At 39.1% G+C, this 27,968-nt stretch overlaps 1 protein-coding gene across 1 annotated transcript in view; it reads left to right on the top strand.

The window, feature by feature from the left end:
* Window positions 1-27,968, top strand: part of LOC134749929 (nucleoredoxin-like) — a 52,118-nt gene that overhangs the window by 21,604 nt on the left and 2,546 nt on the right. The window contains exons 2-3 of the mRNA XM_063684950.1: window positions 4,512-4,742; window positions 5,407-5,516. Coding sequence (XP_063541020.1) covers window positions 4,512-4,742; window positions 5,407-5,516 — 341 coding nt within the window. The remainder of the gene's footprint in view (window positions 1-4,511; window positions 4,743-5,406; window positions 5,517-27,968) is intronic.

Genomic DNA, 27,968 nt, shown 5'->3' with positions numbered 1-27,968 from the left:
CATCCCATTTCTCCTTTCCATCCACATGTTTACCATGTATAGGGTATTAACGTCTACTTGTAAAAGCTATCGCGTCTGGTTTGCGTCAAACCAAAATAACAAAACAAGTGACGGTGTTGAGGACGTCGTGGTCAATAAAATCTATACGAATTTAAACTTAATTTATTTGTAATAAGGCATACGTTTTATTGTAGATAGGATTGCCAGGAGAATTAATGCACCCTAGTTTTAGGGTGATTCTTTTTTTGCATTGAGTTAAATCGTAATGCTATTTTTTTATGCCGTTTCAGGGCTATTTAATTTCAAGCAATAGGCTATATTATTTATGTACAGTAATTAAAGCTGCAGAGATAAGACGACCCCCCCCCCTGCAAACAAGTTTCCATGCAGAGGGCAATTTTCGTGATGAAATAGTATTTGTAGTAGTAATTTTCGTTAAGAAATTTCCCAGAACACTATATTTGTCGGCCGAGGCGAAGCCGAAGTCGACAAACGTGTGATCTGAGGCTTTCTTGTTAATTTGCCGAGGTGTGTATACTATTTTCTTTCCGACGAACCGGCCGACCGAAAGCGGCAACATATTTAGCGCACCGACGAAAGTTGACGTTTTGCGATTGAGGGCAGAAACTATCATATTATGTCTTTCCTCGGGACTAAAAGCTATTTTCGCATTTGTAATATTACAAGCAGTGGCGTAGTGTGAACCAATCTAGCCGTGGGCAAATACCACATCTGAGAGGCCCTTTTTGTGTTTTCCCGAGGTAATAAAAAGATTGGCTTTGCGAGGCCCCCCTAAGTGCGAGGCCTTGGGCGAAGGCCCCATTCGCCCACGCCTACTACGCCACTGATTACAAAGTACCTAAATACTTAAGAGATTTAGCAGCATTCTGTTTCACTGTCTCTTTTATTTATTAAAATAAGTATAAGGATTGTACAGTTTTAAACCGCTTTGTATTGTTTTCATTGCGTTCAATGACATACTCTACCGAACTATGTATACAGTGTGGCAAAAATTCGCACATACATTTTTCTTTATATTTGCTCTTCGTTCTCACGGTAGAAGGTGAAGGAAAATAGAACAATACACAATCACACAACAATAAGGTTAGGTCATGCGGTTAAAGGCCTAGGAGAGGAAAGCGAACTAAAAGGTCACCTGTTATAGCGAAAGACCATCTTATTCGTATTGTCTTCAATTAGCTCCATGCATGTTTTTTTTAAATTTTGTAATCATAATTTATATCGTTCGGAAAAAATAAAAATATTTTTGTAAACCTTCACATTATTTTATTAAAAAATATTTAAAATGTTGAAAAATTTTGAGTGGTTGAAACGCTCATAATTTTTGGCGCGAATTCGACAGAGCGTGATGACGTCACACGTTGGACGGTCCAACTGACGTTTGCTACTAATGACACTTATGTGAACGTGAACTAATCTGTCGAACGCGTGACGTCACGTGACATTTTGCGCGTTTCGCTCACTAGCTTTTCGCGGGCAAATTTTTGTACTTTTTATTCATTATTTTAAGAAATTAAATGATAATTTAATAACGGAAATGCATTTGTAACATGATATAACGGTAACAAATATCCGAATAAAAAATATTTAATTCAAATATAAACTTCATGCATGAGGCTAATTGTGTCGAATTGTTTTCAGACAATATTGAAAGATACCTATTGAAATCAAACTTTGAGCACTGTAGAAGGTATTTTTAATATGCCAAGTATGGATGGTATAGAAAGGATCGCAATCTCTTATGGCAGAATTGTTGTAAAAGTGACCGCGTTAAGCTTTAAATAATAGTTCCTAATCTCTCCGGTGGCGCTAGTTAGGCTCTGGGACATGAGTATAACATGAACCATATAAGGCAACAAATAACCCGACCAAATTACTATTTTTTGATGGACACTTTTCATACATAGAGATTTGGCTCCTTTATACAGTCTCCATGATGCCAAGATAAATGTCTGTCAAACATTGCCATATTGGATGGTTTTGCAATGTGACAGTATTTCACTAGAGTGTCACTAGACTTATAAAACTGACAGTATTTTACTAAAATACAGAATGATTTAGTTCTGTATGTCTGGCCACACTAGCAGGTAGAGGGAAAAATGTAGGTAATGAACATTTTTTACTAGGTTTCATATATTTCAGCGAGCTAGGCAGGTATATCGATGTTATCTAATGGATAGATGTTTTTTATCACCATTTTTACATATCAGCGTATGGAGATATTAAAATCACCCAGAACTTGAAACGCTAGGTGCGTTTACTTGCAAACAAGTACAAATTAACTTACGCACGAGAATTTCCCCTCCACATTATGAGTATTATGCCTTCTGTCTCCCTCACGTCTGGCGTGCGGTAAACATTCTGACTTTCTGACACGTGTACACAATAATATTTACGCCTGCTGGTTGCGAGAGAGCTATACCTATAACTACCTATAATAATATTACTGTGATATAGAACATAATTTTAAGATGTAGACCTTTTGCGACAATCTACCTAAATGGTTTTAGCGTGAATTAAGTATTATATAGAAAAAGGCCACAATTAAATTTTAATGAAAAAACCGGACAAGTGCGAGTTGGACTCGCCCACCGAGGGTTCCGTACTTTTTAGTAAGTATTTGTTGTTATAGCGATAATGTAATATCGATAATAGAATATCGGAATTTCGTCCGATATTATCTAAATTTCGATATTATCGAATACTGGTATCCATGCTCTAGAACAGGCGGACAGTGGATTCTTAGTATAATAGGGTCCCGTTTTTACCCAGTTTTAGTAAAGATTTGATCCATACATATGTGCATTGCTAGTTAATAAACATAAGCTTGTAAAAAAAAACCTTCCTACAATACGTCGGGTAAAACTAACATGTACACGCTCAATTACCGTTTACTCGATTTCTGAGCACGTCGCCGCTGTCACCCAGTGTGTTCCACAAACAAAATATTTCGCTTGAACGGTTATGAGGATCACGTAACTCCAGAACTACGCTACGTTACGTACAGCATAATAAATAGCTAAACACATAATTTTAGAACGGCTATAAGTCCATAGATTTTCAACGGCGTATACGTCTTTTTATTTCTATACACAAATGACGCTTTGTACTAAAATGGCGTAACTCAAAATGTGCTGTTATAGGAAAATCGATCTAAACTTTAAAATTACGTAAGTGCCTTTAAAATACTCGTAAGATTAGATTTTACAATTTGTTATGATTATGAACTGGTTTTGATACGACCTTGACAATCGTCTTGGTCAGGGTCCGAAAACTTTTGAAGTAAGCCAACCACAGTAGAAAATAATAGAAATCATCAGTTTTAGGAATGCCGAAGAGCCACAAAACTTGCCTTGACTGGTTTCAATTAAATTCTCCGTGTGTGTGTGGTTTCAAAAATTTCGGTGTCTAATGGGGCCCACTGAGTATCAGTCCGCCGAACGATATCGGCCTGTCAGTTGTTCGGAACTGTCAGATCTTTTTTCTAACTGACAGGCCGATATCGTCCGGCCGACTGATAGTCAGTGGGCCCCTTAAAAACCGTCGTATCAAAACGATTTAAAAACCATAACAATTTTACAAGCTGAATCGGGTTCACGGTGCTTATGTTATCAATGGCATGTACTATATACATACGTCTTTTCATAATTGACGAACGCTACAAAAATGTCGTAAAGGCGTTTTGTTCTGAATCCCTAGTGTAAATTTCATTCGATAGCGTGACGTGCGTTCGCGTTTGCGTTATGTCTATTTTTGTATGGATTTTATATTGCATGTTTTGGAAACTCAAAATCCCCTACAAAATGACACTTAACGCGAACGCGTAATTCACGCCTATATGAAATTTTTACTGAATCGGGCTCACGGCGCTTATGTCACTTGTCAATGGCATATACGTCCTTTCATAATTGACGAACGCTACAAAAATGTCGTAAAGGCGTTTTGTTCTGCTTGACACATTCAGGGTGTAATCGCGCGCTTAGGTTTGCAATTTCTGATAGCGGGAATTGCTTCGGGGACTTCCTTGTACCATCGCCCACACTGGGCCACACTGTTACCTGTCATAGGTGGACCGTGGACCTTATGTCTTTTGTAATAAAGTCCACCGATGGACAGTTAATAGTGTTGCTGTTTTTACCGAGTTTTCGTAACATTGATTGATAGATAAGTACGGAGCAGTATATGTATACAGACAGCTGATGGTATTTTTAGGGTTCCGTACCCAAAGGGTAAAAACGAGACCCTATTACTAAGATTCCTCTGTCCGTTTGTCTGTCCGTCTATCTGTCTGTTTGTCACCAGGCTGTAGTGCTATTGCGCAGACATAAAGGTTTTTTTCTATCGGATTTTGCCGATTTCGCGGTCTTCCTTTCTGAGCGATGTACCCATACAAATACAAAAGTCTCCGCAATAAATTTTAAATTTTATTTGCCGATTTTTCCCACATTGACACAATTAACTCCATCTTAAACCCTCAATTTTCTTTACAGCGGCGCCTCACCCAAAAATACAGCATCGCAGTAGGCGTCCCCACCCTCATCATACGAGGGCGCCCAGTCCGTGCTGCCCTGCTAGCAGATCCAACCGCCTCCAGCTTCCCCTGGCCAGCGCCGCCTTTACATGAAGTCCTAAGAGGAGTTCAGCTTCAAGAACCTGATGGGAGTAAAGCCTATGAGGATCTGGGGGATGCTGTGAGGGTGTTCTATTTTGCTGCTCATTGGGTAAGTGGAGTTACTTAGTTGCATAATAGTGCTGTCTGTAAAGTAGCTCTACTTCTGTGTTAGTCGAACTCAACATATAAAGATGGTGGAGTAACTCGCTGACGACATTATCATTGACCCACCTGTAGAGTATCTCTACTTACAAATTAGATATCTGCCGGGCTTGATCTGTCTATAAAGTAACTTAAGCGGAGTTTTAACCAAACTCCATAATCGTCGTTAGCAAATACTGCTAATACACTATTCTTCTATTTTTCTTATTCTTGAGCTTACTGTGGGACTTAGTCAATCTGTATAAGAATGTCCTATAATATTTATTTATTTACTATTTGCTGATCGCCTTTATAGCTGCAGGAACTTGTTTCGTTTTGCTCAAATGCTCACTTTTCACTTTCGATATATTTATAACTAGCGACCACCCGGCTTCGCCCGGGTAGTTCAACTAATTTACACAAAATCAGTACAAATTTTACATACACACCTTCCTCTTGAATCACTCTATCTATTAAAAAAACTGCATCAAAATCCGTTGCGCAGTTTTAAAGATCTAAACATACATAGGGACAGACGGACAGACAGCGGAAAGCGACTTTGTTTTATACTATGTACCTAGTGATATCACATTTTTTGATGAAGTGATATGATATCACATTTTCTTTTACAGTGTCCGCCTTGCCGCGCCTTTGCTCCAAGCCTCTGCGCAGCGTTGTCGGCGGTGCGCAAGCGGCGCGCCAAGTACGCGAACACGCATCTCATACTCGTCTCCAGCGACAGGTAAATATGATTTTGGTAGCTGTAGGTTTAGTCACTAAAGTAAGGATGCCAAGCAAAAATTTCGTACATTGACCCCTGTTCCTGTCTCTATCATATCTCGGTCGCACAGTGGCATGACCGGTATCATCGGCGGGACAGCAATAGAGAGAGAGGAATCGTTCGATAGAGATAAGAACAGGCGGTTGAATGTACGAAATTCTTGTTAAGGTAACCCGATCATACTTTATTTTGGAAGAGTCAAGAATATCAAAAGACACTGGACAAGTTACAAACAAACATGCAGTTTTATTGATCCTGCAGAAACTGGAACTTTTAGCTAACTTGTGACAAAAGACTTTTGAATCAATCAATTCAGCGCTTTATGACTGTCTGAATGATAAATAGAGATAGATAGACAATCCGTTTATTTGTTTGCCACAATACACACAGAAAATACAAAAAATAAAATGACAAAAAAAACAGATATATAATACAAAATCAAACAAGAGAAACACAGATTTTTACGAAATTGAAATAGAAAGAAAAAATACATTGAAATACCGTTCCATACATATAAGTAATACTTAGGTTAGGTATAGTTATAACAAATAAAAATTATACATAATTAAAAAAAATAAAAAATAAAAAAAATAAAAAAATAAATAAAAAAAAACATTTATTTCAAGCTGCAAGGCTCATAATCAGTTTTTACACGTTATAAAAATAATAAAAACAAATATAAAATTAAAATTGAAATTGTAATCGAAAAATTGGTACCTATTAATAAAACAATAAAATAAATTTAAAGCATACACTAAGTCCCTATCCTATCCCAGTCTTAATTACATGCCTGTCACAGCAGTGCATGATGTAAGGACAGTCCACTCTGTCCGCGATCATCGCTAGGACTGTGTTGGGGCTGGCTCGCACCCGCTGGACCAAGGACGCGGCGCGCAGTCGCATAGTGGTATGAAAACACGCCGTGTGCGCTGCCGCGAACATTCCCGAGGCGCTGCAGTAGCGAGGCAGCCCCATCACTGCCCGGAACGCGTTGTTGTATTGGACGCGAAGTGCATTGTATGCTTTCTGTGTGTAGTTAGCCCACAGGCTGCACGTGAACAGCGACGTGCAGTAGGCTTTGAACAGCGTCAACTTCACGTCGCTGGAACACCGAGCAAACCTGCGCGCCAACATGTTAATTAATTACTAAGACCAAACAAAAAAAAATTGTAATAATAAATACTAAATTCGGTAATCAGCAACCAGGTAACCGTGAGGGACTCCCAAACTTTGCTTCTCCAAAAGTTGTCTTTAAATGAAATTTGAAATAATGCTTAGTTTTCATACGACGAATAGGTGGAGAAATATTGTTCCAGCACCTGGTTGCGAGATACCGAAAACAAACTATAAAAGCAACGGTTTTGTGGGGATGTGCTTCCAGAAGATATCGTCTGGTAGATCGAGGACCATGTCGATGTCGATTATGGAAAGCGGAAATACGTATTTTGGTGAACAGATATCCGGGCTTTTCGCCCGGCCCAGGAACGTGTAGCTGCATTCCCGACAAACGGCCAAAATTCCTGACGTCTGGTAACCCTAATTGTGGTAGGTTTTTGGGCGAGTTGAGAGTAAAGCGAGGTTTAGACTAGGTAGCAAAAACTTGCATGCAAATTCTTGCTAGCTTTGCTCTATGTTCGTGATTGACTGGCTTTTCTTAAAAGTGATACCGTTATTGTTTAATTGAATTAACATTATGTAAGCATAGTAAACAAAATATCATCGATAGACCAAAGCCGCAATGTATTGCGAATCGCTTGCGTATATCAGTGAAGTTTGGAGAGGCCATAATAATATACTGCTGTAATCCATTTAAATTGCTTAACTTTAATATGCCGTATCGCATTTCCTTGGCCCGCCATTATAATATTAAACGACACAGAAGACTATAAACTTCCACTGTATTAACTTTAGTACCGAGCTTCAAGCCATAAACCTTAATTTGCTTGGCACCCTTCATCAAATATAATCGTGCTAGCTCTTTCACTCTCGCTTGGTTGTTGCGAGTGCAAGCGAGTCGAATGCTCACTTGAACCAGGATAAGGTGGTCTAAGTGCCGTCACAGAGTATCAGAATTCCATCTTTGAATTCAACACCAAACTAAAATATGTCCAATGGAGAAAGCATCGATTCGATTGTTTGGACTCTTTAACATAGTCGAATTTCATATAAAGATGTACGAAAGTTTGTACTGTGGAACTAACTTTGGTGACATAAGCAGTCTCTGGCGTTACCGCTTAATTTAGGCACAGGGCGGACACGCTATACATCAAAAATCACTTGCGTTTCTATGTGTGAACGGCACGTCTGTATACGCGGCATGCGTCATTGTGTGAGTAAGTTGCTTAAAAACAGTACTGAGCGGCCGGCAAACAGTCGTCCACTCGTCAATCTGCTGTCGCGGGGCGAGGTAATTCGAGTCGGGGCGGGGCGGTGCGTGGCCGTTCTGTATGATAATAGTACTATTACTTATTCTGTGATTTAGGTCTTTATTCAAAACAGTGGTAAACTGTCAAATCTGAATTCCCGTAGTCTGCATTAGCCCTTATACTGGTTGCCAGAGCATTTGACTTCTCGGCATTCATCAGAAACATCTCGCAATAACCCCCCCACTCTGCCCCTACTAAGAAAGGCACGGTCCTTATCTGAATGGCTCAGGAACGCTCAGAATAGGGTACTTAGGGAACGAAGGGAGTGTTGTTTACTACAAGGGAACTGAGGTTTGTGTTTACTAAGATTCGGCATAAAGTTTGTGCGATCTTGATCACTGAGCATTCAACTAACTACAAGGAAGGCAAACTGTAGGGAAACATGCTAGAGTTTGACAAGATAATTCTTATACTTAGTTGACATCTTGCCTGTAAAGATAAGGGAGACGTTCGGATGCTGTTGTGTCTGTTAATTTCCTCGATAAAATTACTATAGAAGAAGAAAATAAATAAAACCGGCCAAGTGCGAGTCGGACTCGCGTTCCAACGGTTCCGTACATTACACAATTTAAACAATGTATTTTTTATGTGAAATGTCTTTAAAAAACCCGTAGGGGTCGGATCAAAAACTAAGTAATTAAGTCCGACTCACGCTTGACTGCACATTTCTAATAGGTTTTCCGGTGATCTATAGGTAAAGATCTATTGTGTGTATTATTTTCAAAATCTTTGACCCATCGGAGATAAAGGGGGGGGATAATGGTCATTTTTTGCCTATTTTCTTGAATGACTTCTAAACTATTTATCTTAAAATTATAAAAAAAAATATTTGAGATTTTCACAATGAGCTCTTTCATTTGATATGTAACACGATATAGTTTGACAAACTTTTCTCATTTACCCCCAAAAGTGGACCCCGTGGGTAAAATTAATTTGTTTACATTACATGTCCACCTTTGGGTCACAAACTTACATATGTGTACCAAATTTCAACTTAATTGGTCCAGTAGTTTCGGAGAAAATAGGCTGTGACAGACGGACAGACAGACAGACGCACGAGTGATCCTATAAGGGTTCCGTTTTTTCCTTTTGAGGTACGGACCCCTAATATGAAATCGTTGCAATCACAACCTGTACTACGCGACCAAAACGTCTTTAGCGCCGTAAAGCCGAGGTACGAGTAAAGCCCGTAAAATTTATGACGCTTAAGCGTTTAGGTCGCGAGATTCACGCTCCGCTTCTATGTTTTGATGTCAAAACAACATCATGGCGCAAAATACTGATTATCTGTGCCGGTTCTATACATAAGAATAGAATAGAATAAAATTTATTCAGAACGTTTTTAAACAACATTTTTTTTTTATATTATAGACTGATCGGCGATTGGCCCTAGTCACACCTGATGGAAAGTGAAGACAGGGCCTAAAATGGAGCTCACCGGTTCAGTAACAGCCTATTCACTCTTGTTTTAAAGAGACCGAGGTCATATTGATCAGGGAATACAGATGGCGGGAGCGCATTCCATTCGTTTTTTATACAAAAACATGTCACTTAAACGGTTTTTTTTTTTAAGTCACTGAAAAGGTTTCCACTCAGCTTGGTGTCAAAGTACGTTGGTCTTCTTTAGTTCAATAGATAAAATGAGTGAACGTCATAATGGCGGTATTAATGCGGCGGCTAACGTCACTCATTCTATTAAGAAAATTGACAGATACAACGGCGGCTTCTAAACCGCAACAGTAATGCAGCTGCAGTTGATATCCATACGTCCTTAATGATACGATTTTTGACACACATCATGGTTCAATTTAATTCGTTAAGAAATCAAAGAGCTACAATGGTCTATAGATGCATGAATAAAGTTAGATTAGATTAGATGATTTATTTCATGAAAGACAATTTACATAATAAGTTTGCATTAATGTCAAAAATATAAGAATTTCTATCATGATCGTCAAAATAAAAATAAAAATGAAAATAATAACAATACTGATGAAAATAAAATTATAGCTCCAATAAGGATTGTCAACACAATTACAATAAGAGTAAGTAGATAAATACTTACAAATCCAAAATATAAGTAGATTTACAATGTCAAAACTTACACTAAACAATAAAAACACAACACACAAGAACAATAAAAGTAGAAACAATAAACAAATTAAAATTATCTTCTTGTATAAAATACTCGCATATAACTTATCCCTATCTAAATGCACCTAAATAAGTCCGTCTAAGCTAACCAAGAAGATTTGAATAGATAGATCAATGTGAGTGGGTTATTATAAACATCATATTTTCATTGGCTAACTTTGCCACACTTTATCATTCATCCGAATCTAAGTTACTTATACAAGATATAAGTATAACTTAAATACATTCCGCAATAAATTATTCTTAAATCCTCCTAGATTCCATTTTCCGTAACGAAGGTAATAATCCGGAATAAAATATAAATGATCTAAGCCGACATGAAATATTCAACAACTCGTTTCGCTTCACCTTGATTGAATCTACAGATTTTAACAGAGAACAACTACCATTTGTTTTTAATTCTATTTTGTTTTACTACTAACTGTGCCCGCGTATTTGCCCGTCCGTCCATCTTAATTTAGAGTTGGAACTGAATTATTCCCCTTCCCCACAACTGGTGGATTTTCGAAGTAGTACCTATCCTAGGGTTTAAACTGTTTAAACCTTTCTGCGTGACGAGCTTCACCCGCATCTGTACAGTAATATATCCGTGAAAAGTAGGCAGAATTAGGTGCCTTTAATTTGTATATAGGTATTTAAGACATCTTAGAATAGAAATTTACATATTTTATTCCGTAACACAAACAAAACAAGAAAGTGCCACGAAATAAAAATAAGTACATACCTACCTACTTATAGTTTATTGTCATGCGTCATGCGCCTAATCATATTAAACTAAATTTTAATGAAAACTGATACAAATATATTCTATCCCATCTCATACCAATGAACTTTTTTATTATTAACTTGTAGACTCTAGTTCCTCATAACGTGAAATAAGAATTGAAACGCCGATTTGCAACACAATTATATTATTAATAAATTAGACACGTATACATGACATGTTATTTCTTTGAAGGATATTGCAAAAAATAAAAAGCTTGACAATGGCCGCGCTTATATAGGTCGCAGGAAACCCGTAGCGCGCGATGTGTGCAGCGCAGCGCCATCTACCATGAAATTGAGTATGCTTTCTTGCTTGCCGCAACATACTCCCGCCTAAAGAATAGCAGAATCCTTTCTTCTCACATCTGGTAGTGGACAGAGCTTCGAAATCGAGCGGGTTAGCACTCCAGTTGCTGTGCGGACTTCGTAGACTCGTGTCACGTTGTCTTGTCCAGGGTGTTTCTGTACAACTCTACCTAGTAGCCATTTACTAGGAGGTAATCTATGATCCTTAATTAGTATGAGGTCTCCGACGTTAAACTCTTGTTTTCTGATTTTCCACTTCGGTCTCTCTTGTAATCTTGTTAGAAATTCAGTTTGCCATTTTCTCCAAAATATTTGTAGCATTTTCTGAATGTTTTGCCATCTTGATAATGAATTTGTCTTATGTTGTGTTAAATCTCTCTCCGGGATGGTGACTAACGGTTCTCCGACAAGAAAATGTGCTGGTGTCAGCGGCTCTAGGTCATCAGGATGATCGCTCAGTGGTGATAAAGGTCTTGAGTTCAGACAAGCCTCGACCTGGTTCAAAAGAGTTGTAAATTCTTCGAAGGTAGGTGTAGCGTCTCCGAGAGTTCTCTTAAGATGAAACTTGATACTCTTGACTCCGGCCTCCCACAATCCGCCATGGTTTGGTGATCCAGGAGGGATGAACTTCCACTTGGTGCCTTCTGTATCTAGTAGGGCTGCTAGTTCAACGGGGATTGTTGACTTGCCAAGTCTCCAAGTCTCTAGTATTTCTTTGCTCGAGGAAATGAAGTTAGTCCCGTGGTCACTCCACATCTCCTTGACGAATCCTCTTCGTGATGTAAATCTTCTAAATGCTGCCATGAACGCTTCCATAGACATGTTGCTCACACATTCTATATGTATTGCTTTAGTTACCATGCAGATGAAGATGCTTATATATGCTTTGAAAGTCTTTGTTCCTCGTCCAGGGCTCATGCGCACGTTTACTGGACCTGCGAAATCTACACCAGTTGTAAGGAACGCTCTTGACGGCTTCACTCGTATCTCAGGTAAGTCACCCATCAGTTGAGTTACTGTCTTTGCTTTTTGTTTAGCACAAGGAAAGCAATTTCTCACGTATGTTTTTATAGTGTTTCCTGCGTCAATCAGCCAGTATCTTCCTCTAAGATATGTAGTCATCAGTTGAGGGCCTCCATGCAACGTCTTCTTGTGTGCGTCGTTAAGTAAAAGTGGTATCAGTACGTTGTTCTTGGACAGGATAATTGGATGTTTGCTCAGGAACTCTAAATCTGCATGTTTCAATCTTCCTCCAACTCTCAGGATTTGTTTTTCATCGAGAAAAGGCGTAAATGACAGTAAACGACTTCTTTTCTTCAATGTTGTGTGATTTCTTAGAGCTTCGATTTCTTGTGGAAATTCTAGTTGTTGAGAAAGCTTGATACATGTTGTAAGTGCTTCTTCTCGCTCATCATGAGTTACATATTGAGGTAAGTTTTCTTTTACATGTTTGTTTTTTAAGATAAGCCATCTTCTACAGTAGGCTATGACTGAGATGAGTTTTCTCAATGATGAATATCTCTTTGAAATTGTAAGTATGAAATCTTCTGTCTTCTGAGTCTTCTCTGACAAGGTAGTAGTTGCGCATTTGATAGATTTTCTTGTTTCTAGATCTGTATCTTCTACTTCATAGTGTTCTCTTCTCCATTCTCTTTGATGTAAAAATGTTGGGCCTTGAAACCATAGTGTATGTTCTTTTAATTTCTCAGGTGTGACTCCTCTCGATGCTGGATCTGCAGGGTTTTCTTTTGTGTTCACGTACGACCATGTTGTATCTATGTTGTTGTTGATTGCAATGACTCGGTTTTTCACAAATGTTGTCCACTTCAGCGGGTCTCCGAGAATCCAGGCTAAGGTTATTTTTGAATCTGAATAAGCGTATGTATGGTTGTGCTCGATTCTCATAGCTGTAGCGACGTGTTTCAGTAGTTGGCTCAGTAGCAGTGCTGCACTCAGTTCAAGACGGGGCAAAGTGAGTTGTTTTTTCAACGGTGAGATTTTTGTTTTTGCCATGATGAGTGATATTTTGACTTCTCCGTCTGGTTGGATTACTTTGCTGTAGACTACTGCTGCGTAGGCTGACATTGATGCATCAGCAAAGCCATGCAGTTCTACTAACTCGCTGTTGTTGGTCGTTCCGATCCATCTCTCAAGCTTCACGTCTGACAGGTGCTCTATGCCTCTGCAGAAAGTCTTCCACTCTGTCTTCAAGTCTTCAGGTAACTCTGTGTCCCATGATAATTCTCTGGACCAGGTCTTCTGTAGAAATATTTTCGCCATGGCTACAGATGGTGCTAGCCAACCCATTGGATCAAACAGGGAAGCGATGACTGTTAAGACGTTTCTCTTTGTTACTCGCTGCTCAGATAAAGTGTTGATTTTGTTTGTTACTAAGAGGGTATCTTCGTTTGAGTTCCAAGTGATTCCTAATGTTTTGATTGTCTCTTTTTTGTTGATGTCTATCTCAGAATTCTTCGCTCTCTTCTCTGGTTCTACTGTGTTTATGAATTCTTTGCTGTTTGAAGACCATTTTTGTAACTCGAAGCCTCCTCTTCTTAGTACTTCTGTCAGTTGACGTTTAGCCTCTACTGCGGTTTCTATTGTATTTCCCCCTGACAGTACATCATCCATGTAGAAAGAATGGTTGATGATTTCTCGAGCTTGTGCATAATCTTCTGTGTTTGCCTCATCGATTGCTATCTGTCTCAGGGTTTTGATTGCTAAGAATGGTGCACATGCTGTTCCGAAGGTTACAGTTAGCATTCTATACTCTCTTATGTCTTCATCAGGGCTGAATCTCCAAAGTATTCTCTGAAAGTCTGTGTCTTCTCTTCTTACAAGGATCTGCCGGTACATTTTGATGACATCGGCGACAAAGCAGACTTTATGCGTTCTCCATCTCATAAGAATGTCTCGAAGATCTCCCAGAAGTGACGGACCAATTAGCAGTTCTGAGTTGAGGCTTACTCCGTTGGTTCCTCTGCATGAAGCATCATAAACTACCCGAAGCTTAGTAGTGTCTCTATCTTCACGGATCACAGGATGATGTGACAGGTATACTCTTCTGTCTGGCTCTCTCATAGGTTCATCTCGTTCAACTAATTCCATATGTTGTAACATTATGTACTCTCTCATGACCTCATTGTAGGATTCTCTCAATTTTGTGTTTGCTTCTAATCTTCTCTCAGTTCTCATGAATCTTCTCAGTGCGATTTCTCTAGAATTCTCTGGTAAAGTAGGTTTGTCACACTTGAATGGAAGTGATACGATGTATCTTCCGTTTGTATCTCTTGCTACTGTATCTTGATAAATGTTCTCAGCTCGAAGTTCTTGTGGGGTGAGAGTGTCGTTTTCCTCTGACTCTAATATCTCTGTCTCCCAAAATTTTTCTACCATCTTCTCTAATGTTATGTTCAGATGCATGCTTTTGAACTCTCTCATGTGGTTGTTGTTCAACTGACCTCCTGACAGGATGTATCCCAAGCGAGTTTGTTGTGCTATGGGAGTACCTGGTTCTCCTTTAATCACTCCGTTCATCAAAATGTCTGTGTAGATGTGAACTCCAAGTAGTAGATCAATGTTGCTTGGTGTATGGTAAGTTGGGTCTGCAAGTGACAAGTATTGCAGATGACTCCATTTCTGTGGACTGATTGGGACTTCAGGCATAATGTCGGTGACATCTTGAACAATGTAGGCTGTGCAGTTGACTTTGAAGTTGTCATTGAACCTTGAGTAAACTTCTATATCTGTAGCGGACTTGATTCTTGTTGACATATGACCCACTCCGGTAACTAATCCATCAGCTGGTTTTCTTCGCAGCTGTAATTGTTTGACAGTTGCTTCACTTATAAATGATTCTTGTGAACAGGGATCAATGAGTGCTCGTAGAACTTGTATACCATGGCCAGTCTTAATGTTTACTAGTGCGGTAGCCATGAGCGCAGTATGACTCTGAGTGATAAGGTAGTTTCTTATTTTTGGCGTATCTGAAGGTTTTGTAGTAGTCTCTTCTCTCAAATTTGTAGCGGTTTCTCTCGATGTAGATTGTATTGGATTTTCTCTCTTCTCAGTTGGTTGGTTTTCAAAATGAAGTAAAGAATGATGTCTTTTTTGGCAATGATGACAAGATACTCTGGATTTACAATTTTTCACATTATGTTTTGATGACATGCAGTTAAAGCAAAGTCTTTCCTTTTGGACATGTTGAACTCTGTTGTTGACATCTAGGTTTGCAAATTCTTTGCATAGATAGGTGAAGTGGTTTTGTTTGCAGTAGGAACACTGTATTGTAGTTGTAGCGGGGCTTGTTAGAAAGGATCTCTGTCTCACGATAGCTCTCTCTCTGTCCTTCGAATAGGTTGTAGATGGAACCATTTCTAACACTCTGAAACGTGTCTCTAAGAAGGTTGTAAACTTCTCTAGTTTCGGCAACTCTTGTACAGGTAGCGCTTTTATCTCCTCTTCCCACTGTTTGCGCGTCTCGTCATCCAATTTGTTGAGTATAATGTGAATCACGATAGTATCCCACTCGTTAATCTTTACGTCGTTGTTTTTAAGGCTGTTCAGGCATTCTTGGGTAGTATCGAGTAGCTCTCTGATAGATCTAGATGTGCCGTTGTACACTTTCTTTTGATTCATAAATCTATTCAAGATGGTATTTACTATCATGCGTTTGTTGTTGTACCTCTTGTCTAAAGTTTCCCATGCAACATCATAGTTTTTCTCGGTTATTTGCAGATGCTTCAATAATTGTTCAGCTTCACCGGTGACACTTGATTTCAGGTAATGAAGTTTTTGTACCTTGCTCAGCGATGTTTTATTATGAACGAGCGACGTGTACAGGTCTCTAAATGACGTCCATTCTTGATAATCTCCAGAGAATTGGGGCAGGATCACTTTTGGAAGCTTCACCTCTTGCGTAGAATGCTTGTTTACTTCCGACGTTGACTTGTATTGCGGTTGCGATTGCGGTTGCTCACTCAAAGTTTCGGATTTGTTGAATAGCTCGATAGTATCCGATAACTCTCCTTTAATCACAAAATACTCTTCTTCTCCATTGGAGTACAAGTCGGTTGTGAAGTAATTATGCTCCTTTTTCTGAGCCGTAGTTGCATATTTCAAGATTTGGAAATGGTTTGTTTGAAATTTCTGCCAATACTCGTTCAATGTATCAATTCTAGCTTGTACATAGCCTTTCGTAATACGTGATTTTCCTTGCTTCTTTAAGTTTATCCCGATCTTTCTTATTAATTCGTAAGTAATTTCTTGTTCCGACACGTAAGTATCCATTTTGTAGGTTATGTAGTAAAATCTTACGAAATATCTTGAATCTTCACTCTTTTGGCTTGAAAAACACTAAATGTTCGTAGCTTTGCTCGTTTTTACACGTTTTCTTCAAAATTATTACGAATCTCGATGTATTTTCACAGTTTTATGTCCATTGTTTACACCAATGTTTACACCGAAGCGCCGACTATTTTTACGAAAATCACTCAATTATTGTTCTCGCGGTACTCGATATGGTTATTTATTGTATTTATGCACTGAAACCTCGTAAATATTATTCATTCATCGTTTATTTCTCGTATTTTTAGTATTTTTTTCATCATTGTTCGTATTTTGTTTTTTCACTCTTGTTCCTTCTTCATTTATTTTGTTCTAGAATGTTCGATGCGTGACGTCTATAATCTCTCAAAATTATTCTTATTTCACTGCGATTGTTCGTTTTTCACCACTAATTCACTATATTTCCGGCTCTAATGGACCACTTTGTAGACTCTAGTTCCTCATAACGTGAAATAAGAATTGAAACGCCGATTTGCAACACAATTATATTATTAATAAATTAGACACGTATACATGACATGTTATTTCTTTGAAGGATATTGCAAAAAATAAAAAGCTTGACAATGGCCGCGCTTATATAGGTCGCAGGAAACCCGTAGCGCGCGATGTGTGCAGCGCAGCGCCATCTACCATGAAATTGAGTATGCTTTCTTGCTTGCCGCAACATAACTCCTTAGCAAATGTAACGCTCAATTTGGTCCATCTAATTCTGTCCAAAATCTTCAGGTAAACAAATAATCTGTATACATTTCGGAAGAAAAGAAAATCTACTTAAATCCCCTTAACTTCTCAGGTGTGCAGCAATATGTAAAACAGCAGGAGGGGGACGAATGTAAAATCTCGATTTATTGAAAAAGGAACGGTCCGATCGCGAGCTCCTTGAATGCCGATGAGCGAATCCGAAAACGTTAAAAAATAGCCGTTGCCTAAAAGAAGGAAATTGAAAATTATCGAGACTGTACCAGGGCTATAACCGCGAAAATCGAAGTTCGCAAATTGCGGGCATTTTTCCCTATCACTCTAATTACACCTTCATTGGAGTAAAAGAGAAAGATCCCCGCAATTTGCGAATTTTGGTTTTCGCGGTAGCCCCTTAGAACCTAAAAAAAATCCTAAACTTCTTAAAGTCTTATTCGACGGAAATTGAAAAATAAAGAATAAAAAGTGACATTTTTATAGCCAGAAACGTTACTTTTAACACTGACAAATGAGGACAAATCATATTCCATAATAAATTCAGATCAAATTTATTAAAACTTACTGTACACACTGTACACTTCAAGTCTGTGAGTTAGATATATTCAACGAGCTTACAACGAAAATGCCTTGCGCATTCAATACATCAATAATGCTTTTAGAATGCTGTTTAAAGTACCGGACCAAACTCATCGGAAATATTACTTTCTGCAACCCGTGTCGTACCTATTTACCTAGTATTTTGTTTTGACCCGTAGCCTTGCAACAAATTATCAGTTAACTAAGGTCCAGAAGTTAAAACGAAAACTCCAGAGGGTAATTAAAATAATTAAACATAAGCACCGGCAGTTGAAAAGAGCAATTAACTTGAAAAAAAAGATGAATTTGCTGAAAGTTAAGGTTCGCGAAAAACAGCTAAATAGGTAGGCAGTTTACGTAATTTCTTTTGCCCTGAGAGCGCTTTTATTTATTTTTAAAGTAAGAGGAAAGAGGGGTTTCTGATTTCGATTCGCATTTGGCCGTTTTTTTTTTAGTTTCAAAAGCAGCGGTGTAATTGGATGCTTGGATTTTGTTTAACCGACTGCAAAACGAAAGGTTATTAGCATCCGTCTATGCATTCTTTATCAATGCATAATTGTATATGCAGATACAATTCAGATTGTATGGGACTTCTGAAAAGGATTTTTTATTATTTTAACGCACATCTATCTACTTAGGTACCGGAAAATAATGTCATCTTATAACATACTTTAGCGTCCGCGTATACCTATTTAGTTCTTCCTTATCCCACTGTTATACTAAATTCAACCCCCCTTTTCGACAAATATTTCTTCAATAAAAATGATCCTATCTCCTCTCTCTTAATTTAATTTAACTCGGTTCAGCTTCAGCTATTTAACCTTTGTGCAGGGACCGGCCCGCTATCCCTTATCGGGGTTTTATAAGGGTATTGCATAAGGCTTAACTCACCATACCCTTTGCCAGACGAAACCCTTTGTTTTGCTTTTAAAAACCCTTATATAAAGCTACCACATTTGAGTAATCGGTAGCCCAAATACCCTTACAAAACCCTTATCATCCGCTCACCAACACCTTGCATATTGCTTATAAGGGTTAGCCTTATAAAGGGCTTCACTTTTAGCATATAAGCGTGCTAATTTAAGTCGTCTACCTTGTTCATAAAGCACACATTACTTCGAATCCGAGCGATCGACGGCGGCGACGGCGGCGTTCTTTGACTAGGCACGTATTTTCTTTCCTTTTCATACACTACCGTAGATATATACTAATCCTGTCTCTTTCACGCAAAGGGAAACCTTTATAAAAAGCGCTTAAAGATAAGGGTAACCCTTATTAAGGGCTAGCCTTATTTTTGGTTAGCTTTTCGGTAAGGGTTAGTCAAAGGTAGGGGTATGAATGGGCTTGCAGTTCAAAAGGGAAAGTCTTTCAATGTGTTAGCCGTGTTTAAGTGTCGCCCATTGAAAGGGTTTTATCGTGGAAAGGGTTGTCCGGTCCCTGCCTTTGTGTAGTGGTCAAAATTCGTGGGTTCAAATCCCCGTCGTCCCGGATAGTGCAGAAAAATCGTTCTTGAAAAAAAACCGGCCAAGTGCGAGTCGGACTCGCGCACGAAGGGTTCCGTACCATTACGCAAAAAACGGCAAAAAAAATCACGTTGTATGGGAGCCCCCCTTAATATTCATTTTATTCTGTTTTTAGTATTTGTTGTTATAGCGGCAACAAAAATACACCATCTGTGAAAATTTCAACTGTCTAGCTATCACGGTTAATGAGATACAGCCTGGTGACAGATGGACAGACGGACAGCGGAGTCTTAGTAATAGGGTCCCGTTTTTACCCTTTGGGTACGGAACCCTAAAAACGGTCAAGATCCTTATTAACTTATCATACAGAGACCACAGAAAAGAGGTTAATAGACATATATAAACAGGGGTTCGCATTTATAATATTAGCAGGGATTACTGTGACGATATATGAATAAGGATACCAGAGAAGTGTTTGTTTTCCTCGCTCAACGTGCCACTGATTCTATTATTAGTTCTTAAAACACATCCCTCGCAACGTATCCTAGCACATCTCTGGTTAAAACGCAGCCTAAGTCTATAGTTTGTTTATCAACTCAGCCATATTGTTTTCAAACTACTTGTGCCTTTCATTAGGAACTTCTATTCCATTCTACCCTGACAATTATCAATAAACGGCGCACCTATTTTCAGAACCCCTATCTATATCGAGGGGGCAGACAGGTAGCCGGCGCGACGGTGACGTCATCCCCCCTTACCTACACTTTTGTATTGGTTTGAGTGGCTGCAATATGAGTTGAACACTTTGACGAACCAGCGTAAAACAAGGTGCCAAGGTACTAGGTCTGGTAAAATTTTCTCTGAAGACCACGCTACCGAGTTTAACCGAGAGCTCGTCTCACTTGCGCCCGCAATAGGAATGCACACGAAGTACCGGAACTATAAGAAAACAGGTGATACGATCTTGTACAATTTTAACTAGCTCCATTTAGTGTACAATTCGCGTTGGGAATTGGGACAAGCAAGAAGTTTTTTACCCCTGAAGTACCTCCACGTATTAGCATATTTTCGATAGGTTAATAGACGCTTAAGTAAGACGCTTAAGTTGAAGAGAGTATCAGCAAGAAGTGGCAAAGTTGGCGAGTCCAAAATTATCAGTCTCTGCCTTCTGGCTATGCTCGTGATTCTATAAAGTACAGAATTTTAGCATTCGCAGCAAAAAAACAACTTTGGTCTTTCATTCTCATTACAAATAACCGTTTTCATCGATCACAGTTTTCCTGAATCTTTTACATTCTTTCATAATAACTCTACCATGCATTTTTTCACACCGGTAACCACTGAAACCGCGATAGAGGCGCGACATCAAAGCGTGTGTAATGGCGCGTTTTGCGCTCTAATCAAGTTTCTGCATAATGCAACTCTTTGGTCTTGTCTGTTCGGTTTTAACCTATGTATATAGACGGATTTAAAATTCATGTAGACTAGACTAGACACCGCTAGCATCAGCCCGCATAATTCTGATCTGAATGTCAACGGTTATCGAAAATTGAGAAGTTGTCTAGTAGCAAATGGAAGTCAAAATTATCAGTATTAGGAAAGCCGCTTTCTTACAATGTTAATGTACACAAATACTATCACTGTATACTTTTTACTGCACATTACAATTGAATTGATAAACATTTGGTCATTGTGCAGCAATCGCCTAATCAATTACAAAATAAAATATTTAACTACAATTTCTATAATTATAATATGTGGTATAATAACAGTCCGAAAATTAATTTCACAATTCACATGGTTTAGTTTAGTGATTGTCATTATAGGTGAAACGTTGTATCATATCCATCGCCCACTCGGGCTGGTCCACTGTGACCACATGCCCCGCGTTCCGGACCAGCACCTCCAACAACCTCCCCCCTGTTTGGCGTACCCCGCTACCTCCCCGTCCACGCGCCAGATCGAACGCCGAGCCGTCTTTTACTCCTCAGAACCGCTAAAGTTCAACTTCTGCAAGTAGTTGAGTGTAAGAGGATAAGCGACCATAATGTTCCAGTTGTCCGCTGTAGATCAAACAGTGATAGTGATCCAAGAGCTCAGACAACCACGGCGCGACAGACTTCATCATGTCTTGTTTTAAATGATTAAACACCACAGATCCATTGTGAAATGTCAAATCTCCCACATGGATTCCCTTTCGAGTAGCATTCTTTTGCAACATATACTGAAATTCATTAATGCCAGGTAAAAAGTTCACTAGGATTAGTGAATTTATAATAAGCATCAAACCCAGTAAAATTGTTGAAATAAGAACCAGGTTCTGCAATTAGAATAGCAAAGCCAGTTATCCCATAAGAAGAACCCCACAGCGGAAACCAAAATAAACTTCAAAGGTTTAGCTATCGGTAATAATGGTATATCATTGTTTGATCTACAGCGGACAACTGGACATTATAGTGGCTTATCCTCTAACACTCAACTAATTGCAGAAGCTGAACTTTAGTGGTTCTGAGGAGTACAAGACGGCTCGGCGCTCGATCTGGCGCGTGGACGGGGAGATAGCGGGGTACGCCAAGCGTGGGGGGAGGTTGGTGGAGGTGCTGGTCCGGAACGCGGGACATGGGGTCCCAATGGATCAGCCCAGGTGGGCTTTAGACATGATCCAGCGTTTTACCCATAATACAAAACATTGGGACAGTTAAACAAATCTCTTGTTAGCATCACAATTTGTGAAGTATTTGCTAAATAAAGTGTTACAAAACAGCACCAAATATAGTACGTATTTTATTAAATTTACCTATCCTATTAAAATGATCTATCGCTGACTTGTTTTCAATATAAAAGTAACTATAGCGGGTCAAGTAAATCTTGTCAGTAGAAAAAGGCGGCAAATTTGAAAATGTAGGCGCGAAGGAATATCGTCCCATAGAAAATTTGAATTTCGCGCCTTTTTCAACTGACAAGTTTTGCTTTACCAACTATATGTCAAACACGTACAAAATAATACTTATTTTTTTTATTAGATGTATAAACACCACTTTTGCCTTTCCGGTCCTTCATTTACTATCAGCTTTCAGCAACGAGCAGTCAAAATGAAAAAGTGTAAGTGGCAAAGGCGTCGGCCAAACAGCCGCACCAATTTATGCTCAACAGAAAGCGTAATAAAAACACACGGCTTTTATTATACCACGGACCCTGATAAAACTCCCCTGGCTTACCCCTATTTACCCGAAAAGGATTCCATTACTTAAACTGAATTAGATTGTTACTATTCGTTACCTACTTACTACGCAGCCAGTGTCGGCAGTTTGCCATTGGTAGATTTATTTGTTTAGGAGGGCAACATTGTTTTTGTTTTTTTTTGTGATTGGAAACCATGGAATTATTGACCGAAGCGTAAGCGAACGTCTCCGTTTTAATTTGGGCATTTTGCTTTCGTATGTCCGGATGTTTTCCTCTACGGGATCGCAATCAATTTTGTGACCAGATTCTATGATTTAAAAAAATATATTTACCAATGGCGTCTATGGGGCTTAAGACCATCGTGAGTTCACTGTAATAACAACTCAACGAACTAAGTATTTAGGTTAGGTATGTTTAGGTGAATCGTCTGAATCGAAATATGAGCATGGCCGGGAGCCCGAATCTGATTTAACAATTTGTTACGGTTTTGATCGGACGCTGATTAGTGCATGTGAAATGAAGTAATTGTCGTGAATCAGATGACTCAAATGCTGCAGCTAACCTAGCCGATGGTCAAAGTCATATCAAAACCAGTTCAAAACAATTACAAATTATTAAATTGGAATCGACATCCTGATGTGTTTTCGGTCGGTTTTTCATGCTTTAATTTAGCTTATAACGCAGAAAAGCCGCGCCGGGGTAAATGGTTCGTGCGAGAGTTATGGCGGGAATATTATCGTCCCCGCCATTGCCGCCATTTTCGGGTAGATCTCGACGCGTTGGATTATACCAGTTATAATTCACTTTTGCCGCCCTAGGCGGTTATTATTTCATCTATATTTACTTTTCATCTACCTCTACTCATACTTGACTTTCTTTTTAGCTACAACACACAAACTTGTATTTTGGTATTTTGGTATTTTGTTAGAGCCTCAGAAACTGAATCTCTACGAACACTTACAATACCTACATATTCCACGACCATTTAAATATAGTAGATATTTTTGCACTTTGTAGTTTTTCCTCAGTCACCAGTTGACCACGAACGCTGTAAAGGGTTCGAAACGTCGGGATGTATTATAAATTCAATATACGCGATATAATCCGCTTTCATAGTTTTATTTCATGAGTAACTATCGCGGTAACCGAAGACAATATTAGTTTTTATGGGTTAGTTTAGTTTTAGTTATAGTATTGTATTTTTTTGTCTGTATTTAGATATTGTTTACCTGAATAAATGAGGACTGAACTTTATTTGGTTAACATGTTTATTTTAGAGGCAATGCCGTCCTCGAAACGTCGGAATCGTCGGAGGTATTTTTAAACTCAAATAATACACGAATAAGAATAAGTCCCGTTTTCGTAAATAATAATGTATAAAAATCGTGAGTTGAAATCAGTATAGAGACATACAGTCGACCAATTCCGCAAAATGCGCAATAAATAATGTCACATAATCCTTTTGTATTCCTATAAGCGCATCATAATTATTATCGAGCGTTTTCTTAAACAAATTATTACCCATTGCAAAGTCACATGGAATTTATCTCTTATTTACATCTTAGCGATCTATCGCCGGCTCAGTACGGTCAGCAGAAAGCTCACAAACCGGACATATCTGCCGACGGTATCTGGTGCCGGTCGGATGTCGTTTGTCCCAAGTTTTGTCCCAACACAAAACAATTTATCTCGGCTGTACGTACGCTATATTAGCTATACCGCCTATACGTGGCGAGTCAAGTGATGATCCCTGACAGTTCCTCCAAGTCGCTTTTTGTTGGGCAAAATAAAATAAAAAAATTGATATAACTTAAACGCCTTGCTTAAGTTTAAGAATCAGGCTGCACCCACTGCAAGGAACATTCTTTTAGGATCCTTCTTAGGAATCTTAGGATGCCAGTTAGAACGATTGAATTAAGTAAGATGTGTTGTTGTAGCTCTAACATTCGTTTACAGCAAATTTTAGTTGGAGATCAAATTTAGCTGGTTCGATTAGAGAAGAGAGTTCGTCAATCATTGGAATAGGATGAGTGAAAGTTTGCGCATTAAGGATTGCGATTTAGTATATTCATAATCTTTTATTATCTTGTTTGATCTTAACGGTGATTGCGAGCCATTGAGGCACGGTTGGTAAGACAGTGTATTTTATGTTTATGTTTCATTAATTATTAGTTTACCGTTCATACTGCCTTCGAGGTTCAAGGTATACTACTTAGGTACAAACGGACAGACACACGCCGAATTTCTAGGCCAAAAATTCTAGACCTAAAGCCCGCTCCAGACTACGCGGCGCGAAGCCGCGAACGCAAGTGTGGAGTCGATTTCGCTGATTAGCGGATTAGACTCCACACTCGCGTTCGCGGCTTCGCGCCGCGATTCGCGCACGAGTGTGGAGGGCCCTTAATAAAACGAAGGACGAAAGTGATTTACAATTACAAGTTTGATAGGTACGTAAAATTTAACCCGTTTCGTGGTGGTTCTGTGTCCTCTAAAATGGTTCACAACGTAGCCTGCCTATGTAACCTGTGAAACCTGTCTTAAGTTTTCATTTCATCTCGGTCAACTCACAATATATCAGCGCAAAGATCTAAGTAAGCAGGAGCCAGCTAATCTTCGAAATTAATATCAGACAATATCAGTAGGTAATACCCCTCGTATATCCTCGGATTATGGCCGAAGTTTGCTCGTAAAAATGCCATCTTCCGGCTTTATTGTGCATTACGTGACAGTTGGGTTTAGCTTAGTTTTAGTTTTAATTGGAATAGGCGAAAGTTAGTAAATTTCGCGCCTTTTTCTACTGACAAGATTTGCAACTATACTTTTGGTATGGCAATGAAGCGATCGTAAACAGTTGGTTCTCGTGAAACAATGTTTTGTGAACTAATACAGCTTACAAAGTTATGGGTCATTAAACACGTTCAACGAATGCGGCGGTATAGTGATGGCTTTGCCATTGTATTAGGTACAAAATGTAGCTGCATAGTGTATGGTATTGTAGCTATGTATTTCCATTCTATTCTAAGTATTATACTTGGCGGATTGAAACGGAAGTACCTATTGTTATTTACAGGACGATTCACAATAGGTTTTTAAATAAAGATATTTTTTTAAATCTAAATTCGCTTATCACACGTAGCACTCTCCCATGAAATCCCTAACAGAGGTATTATTTGATTTAGACAACAGATCAATTAATAATTGACGCGCGATTGACCATGAGACCATAGCCAATAATGGCCACAGAAAGGTACAGTCGCCATCAGATATATCAGAGAGGCCGGGGTGCTCAAAAATATCTGAACACGCACTCTAACGCCTTGACAATAAAGGCGTGTTCAGATATTTGTGAGCGCCTCGGCCGCTCCGATATATCTGATGGCGACTGTACCTACAATTTGGCACCTACAAAGTGATATGTCGAATCCACGTCGAATCGCTTTAGACAATCAGTCGCCATTTCACGTGTCAAATAGGGACCGAGATTGAGTGTGTGAAAATGACGAGTATAGTCTATTCGGAAAGAGAAGAGTTGTGGAATGTATTGGACCCCATACAGTGCACGACTCTTCTCTTTTCGCACAGACTCTATCGAGCAAATCATTAAGTAAAAGTAAAATTCCACTGAACTTAGTATTCGCAAACGCTGTCTACCTACCTTCGGCTGTCTATAATGAGTATCAAGTACGAACTACGAACACGAGATATCGATACGAATACGATACATCCCTTATTAAAGCATAACATGCGACCCCAGCGGGACAACTTTACATTTACACGAAAACGGACACAAATCCATAACCTAGGAAGCTAGGGGATATTAAACTTTATGAAGCTGTTGTAAGGTTGAATTTAGTGCATGGCGTTGGTTTAAATACGGTTCAGGTAACGGATAGATATTGAAATGTTAATCCAGGTAAATGTTTAATCTTTGTGTTCAAAACAGAACATGGGTGGATGAGAGACAGAACTGTTTTCAGGAGTTTTTTTTGTATTTAAAATCACTAATCTACCTACCCCTAACAATCCTAATTTTATTATTCCGTTTAAGAGGCCTTATTCCCTGGAGCGTTCATCGATTTCACGAAATAACACTCAATAGATGGCGTTGACGCGCGTTTTGAACGTAGAAAAGAATAATCTTGATCTTTGTCGATTTCAATAGCAAGTAACATTAATTTTATTGTTATAGCCACTGTTTTATTTTATTTTATATGCATGGTAGTAGTAATTTCAGTTTATTATGTTAAGAAAATATACATACTTGTACCCAGAGATGACCAGGGTGCCTAGCCAAGATGCCAACCATTTAGGTACTTATAGTTTACATTAAAACCTAATCTGCAGTTTAAGTCTAACGCGTTTCTATTACCCATTACAGTAGCCAGCTATAGATTTGGTTTTAATGTAAACTATAGGTACCTAAACCTGGGTGCCTAGCCAAGATGCCAGTCGTTCGTTCCGCAGCGAACGATAGGGTAATCTCTCTCTCTATCACTCTTCCATATTAGTGCGACAGAGACGGTTGCGTTTCGTTCGCTACGGAGCGTAAACAGTTGGGATCTTGGCTAGGCACCCTGGTCATCTGCAAAGCGAAACACATACGGAACGCGTTTCTATTACCCATTACAGTGGCCAGCTATAGATTTGGTTTTAATGTAAACTATAGGTACCTAAACCTGGGTGCCTAGCCAAGATGCCAGTCGTTCGTTCCGCAGCGAACGATAGGGTAATCTCTCTCTATCACTCTTCCATATTAGTGCGACAGAGACGGTTGCGTTTCGTTCGCTACGGAGCGTAAACAGTTGGCATCTTGGCTAGGCACCCTGGTCATCTGCAAAGCGAAACACATACGGAACGCGTTTATATTACCCATTACAGTGGCCAGCTATAGATTTGGTTTTAATGTAAAATATAGGTACCTAAACCTGGGTGCCTAGCCAAGATGCCAGTCGTTCGTTCCGTAGCGAATGATAGGGTAATCTCTCTCTATCACTCTTAATGCGACAGACAGTTGCGTTTCGTTCGCTACGGAGCGTAAACGGTTGGCATCTTGGCTGGACACCCTGGCCATCTGGAAAAGGAAAGACATATACGGATCCCGTTTCTACTAATACTCATTCAGAGGCCAGCTACAGATTTGGTTTTAACGTAAACTATAGGTACCTAAACGGTTGGCATTTTGGCTAGGCACCCTGGTCATCTGGAAAGCGAAAGACATAAGGAACGCGTTTCTACTACCCATTTTAGAGGCCAGCTACAGATTTGGTTTTAATGTAAATTATATTCTAGGTACCTAAACGGTTGGCTTCTTGGCTAGGCACCTTGGTCATCTGGAAAGGGAGAGACATACGGAACCCGTTTCTACTACCCATTCAGAACCCAGCTATAGATTTAGTTTTATTGTAAACTATAGGTACCTAATCGGTTGGCATTTTGGCTAGGCACCCTGGTCATCTGGAAAGCAAAAGACATAAGGAACGCGTTTCTACTACCCA

The sequence above is a fragment of the Cydia strobilella genome, chromosome 19 (assembly GCF_947568885.1).
Source record: "Cydia strobilella chromosome 19, ilCydStro3.1, whole genome shotgun sequence".
Lineage (NCBI taxonomy): Eukaryota > Metazoa > Arthropoda > Insecta > Lepidoptera > Tortricidae > Cydia > Cydia strobilella.
This window is presented reverse-complemented; position numbering and strand designations above follow the sequence as displayed.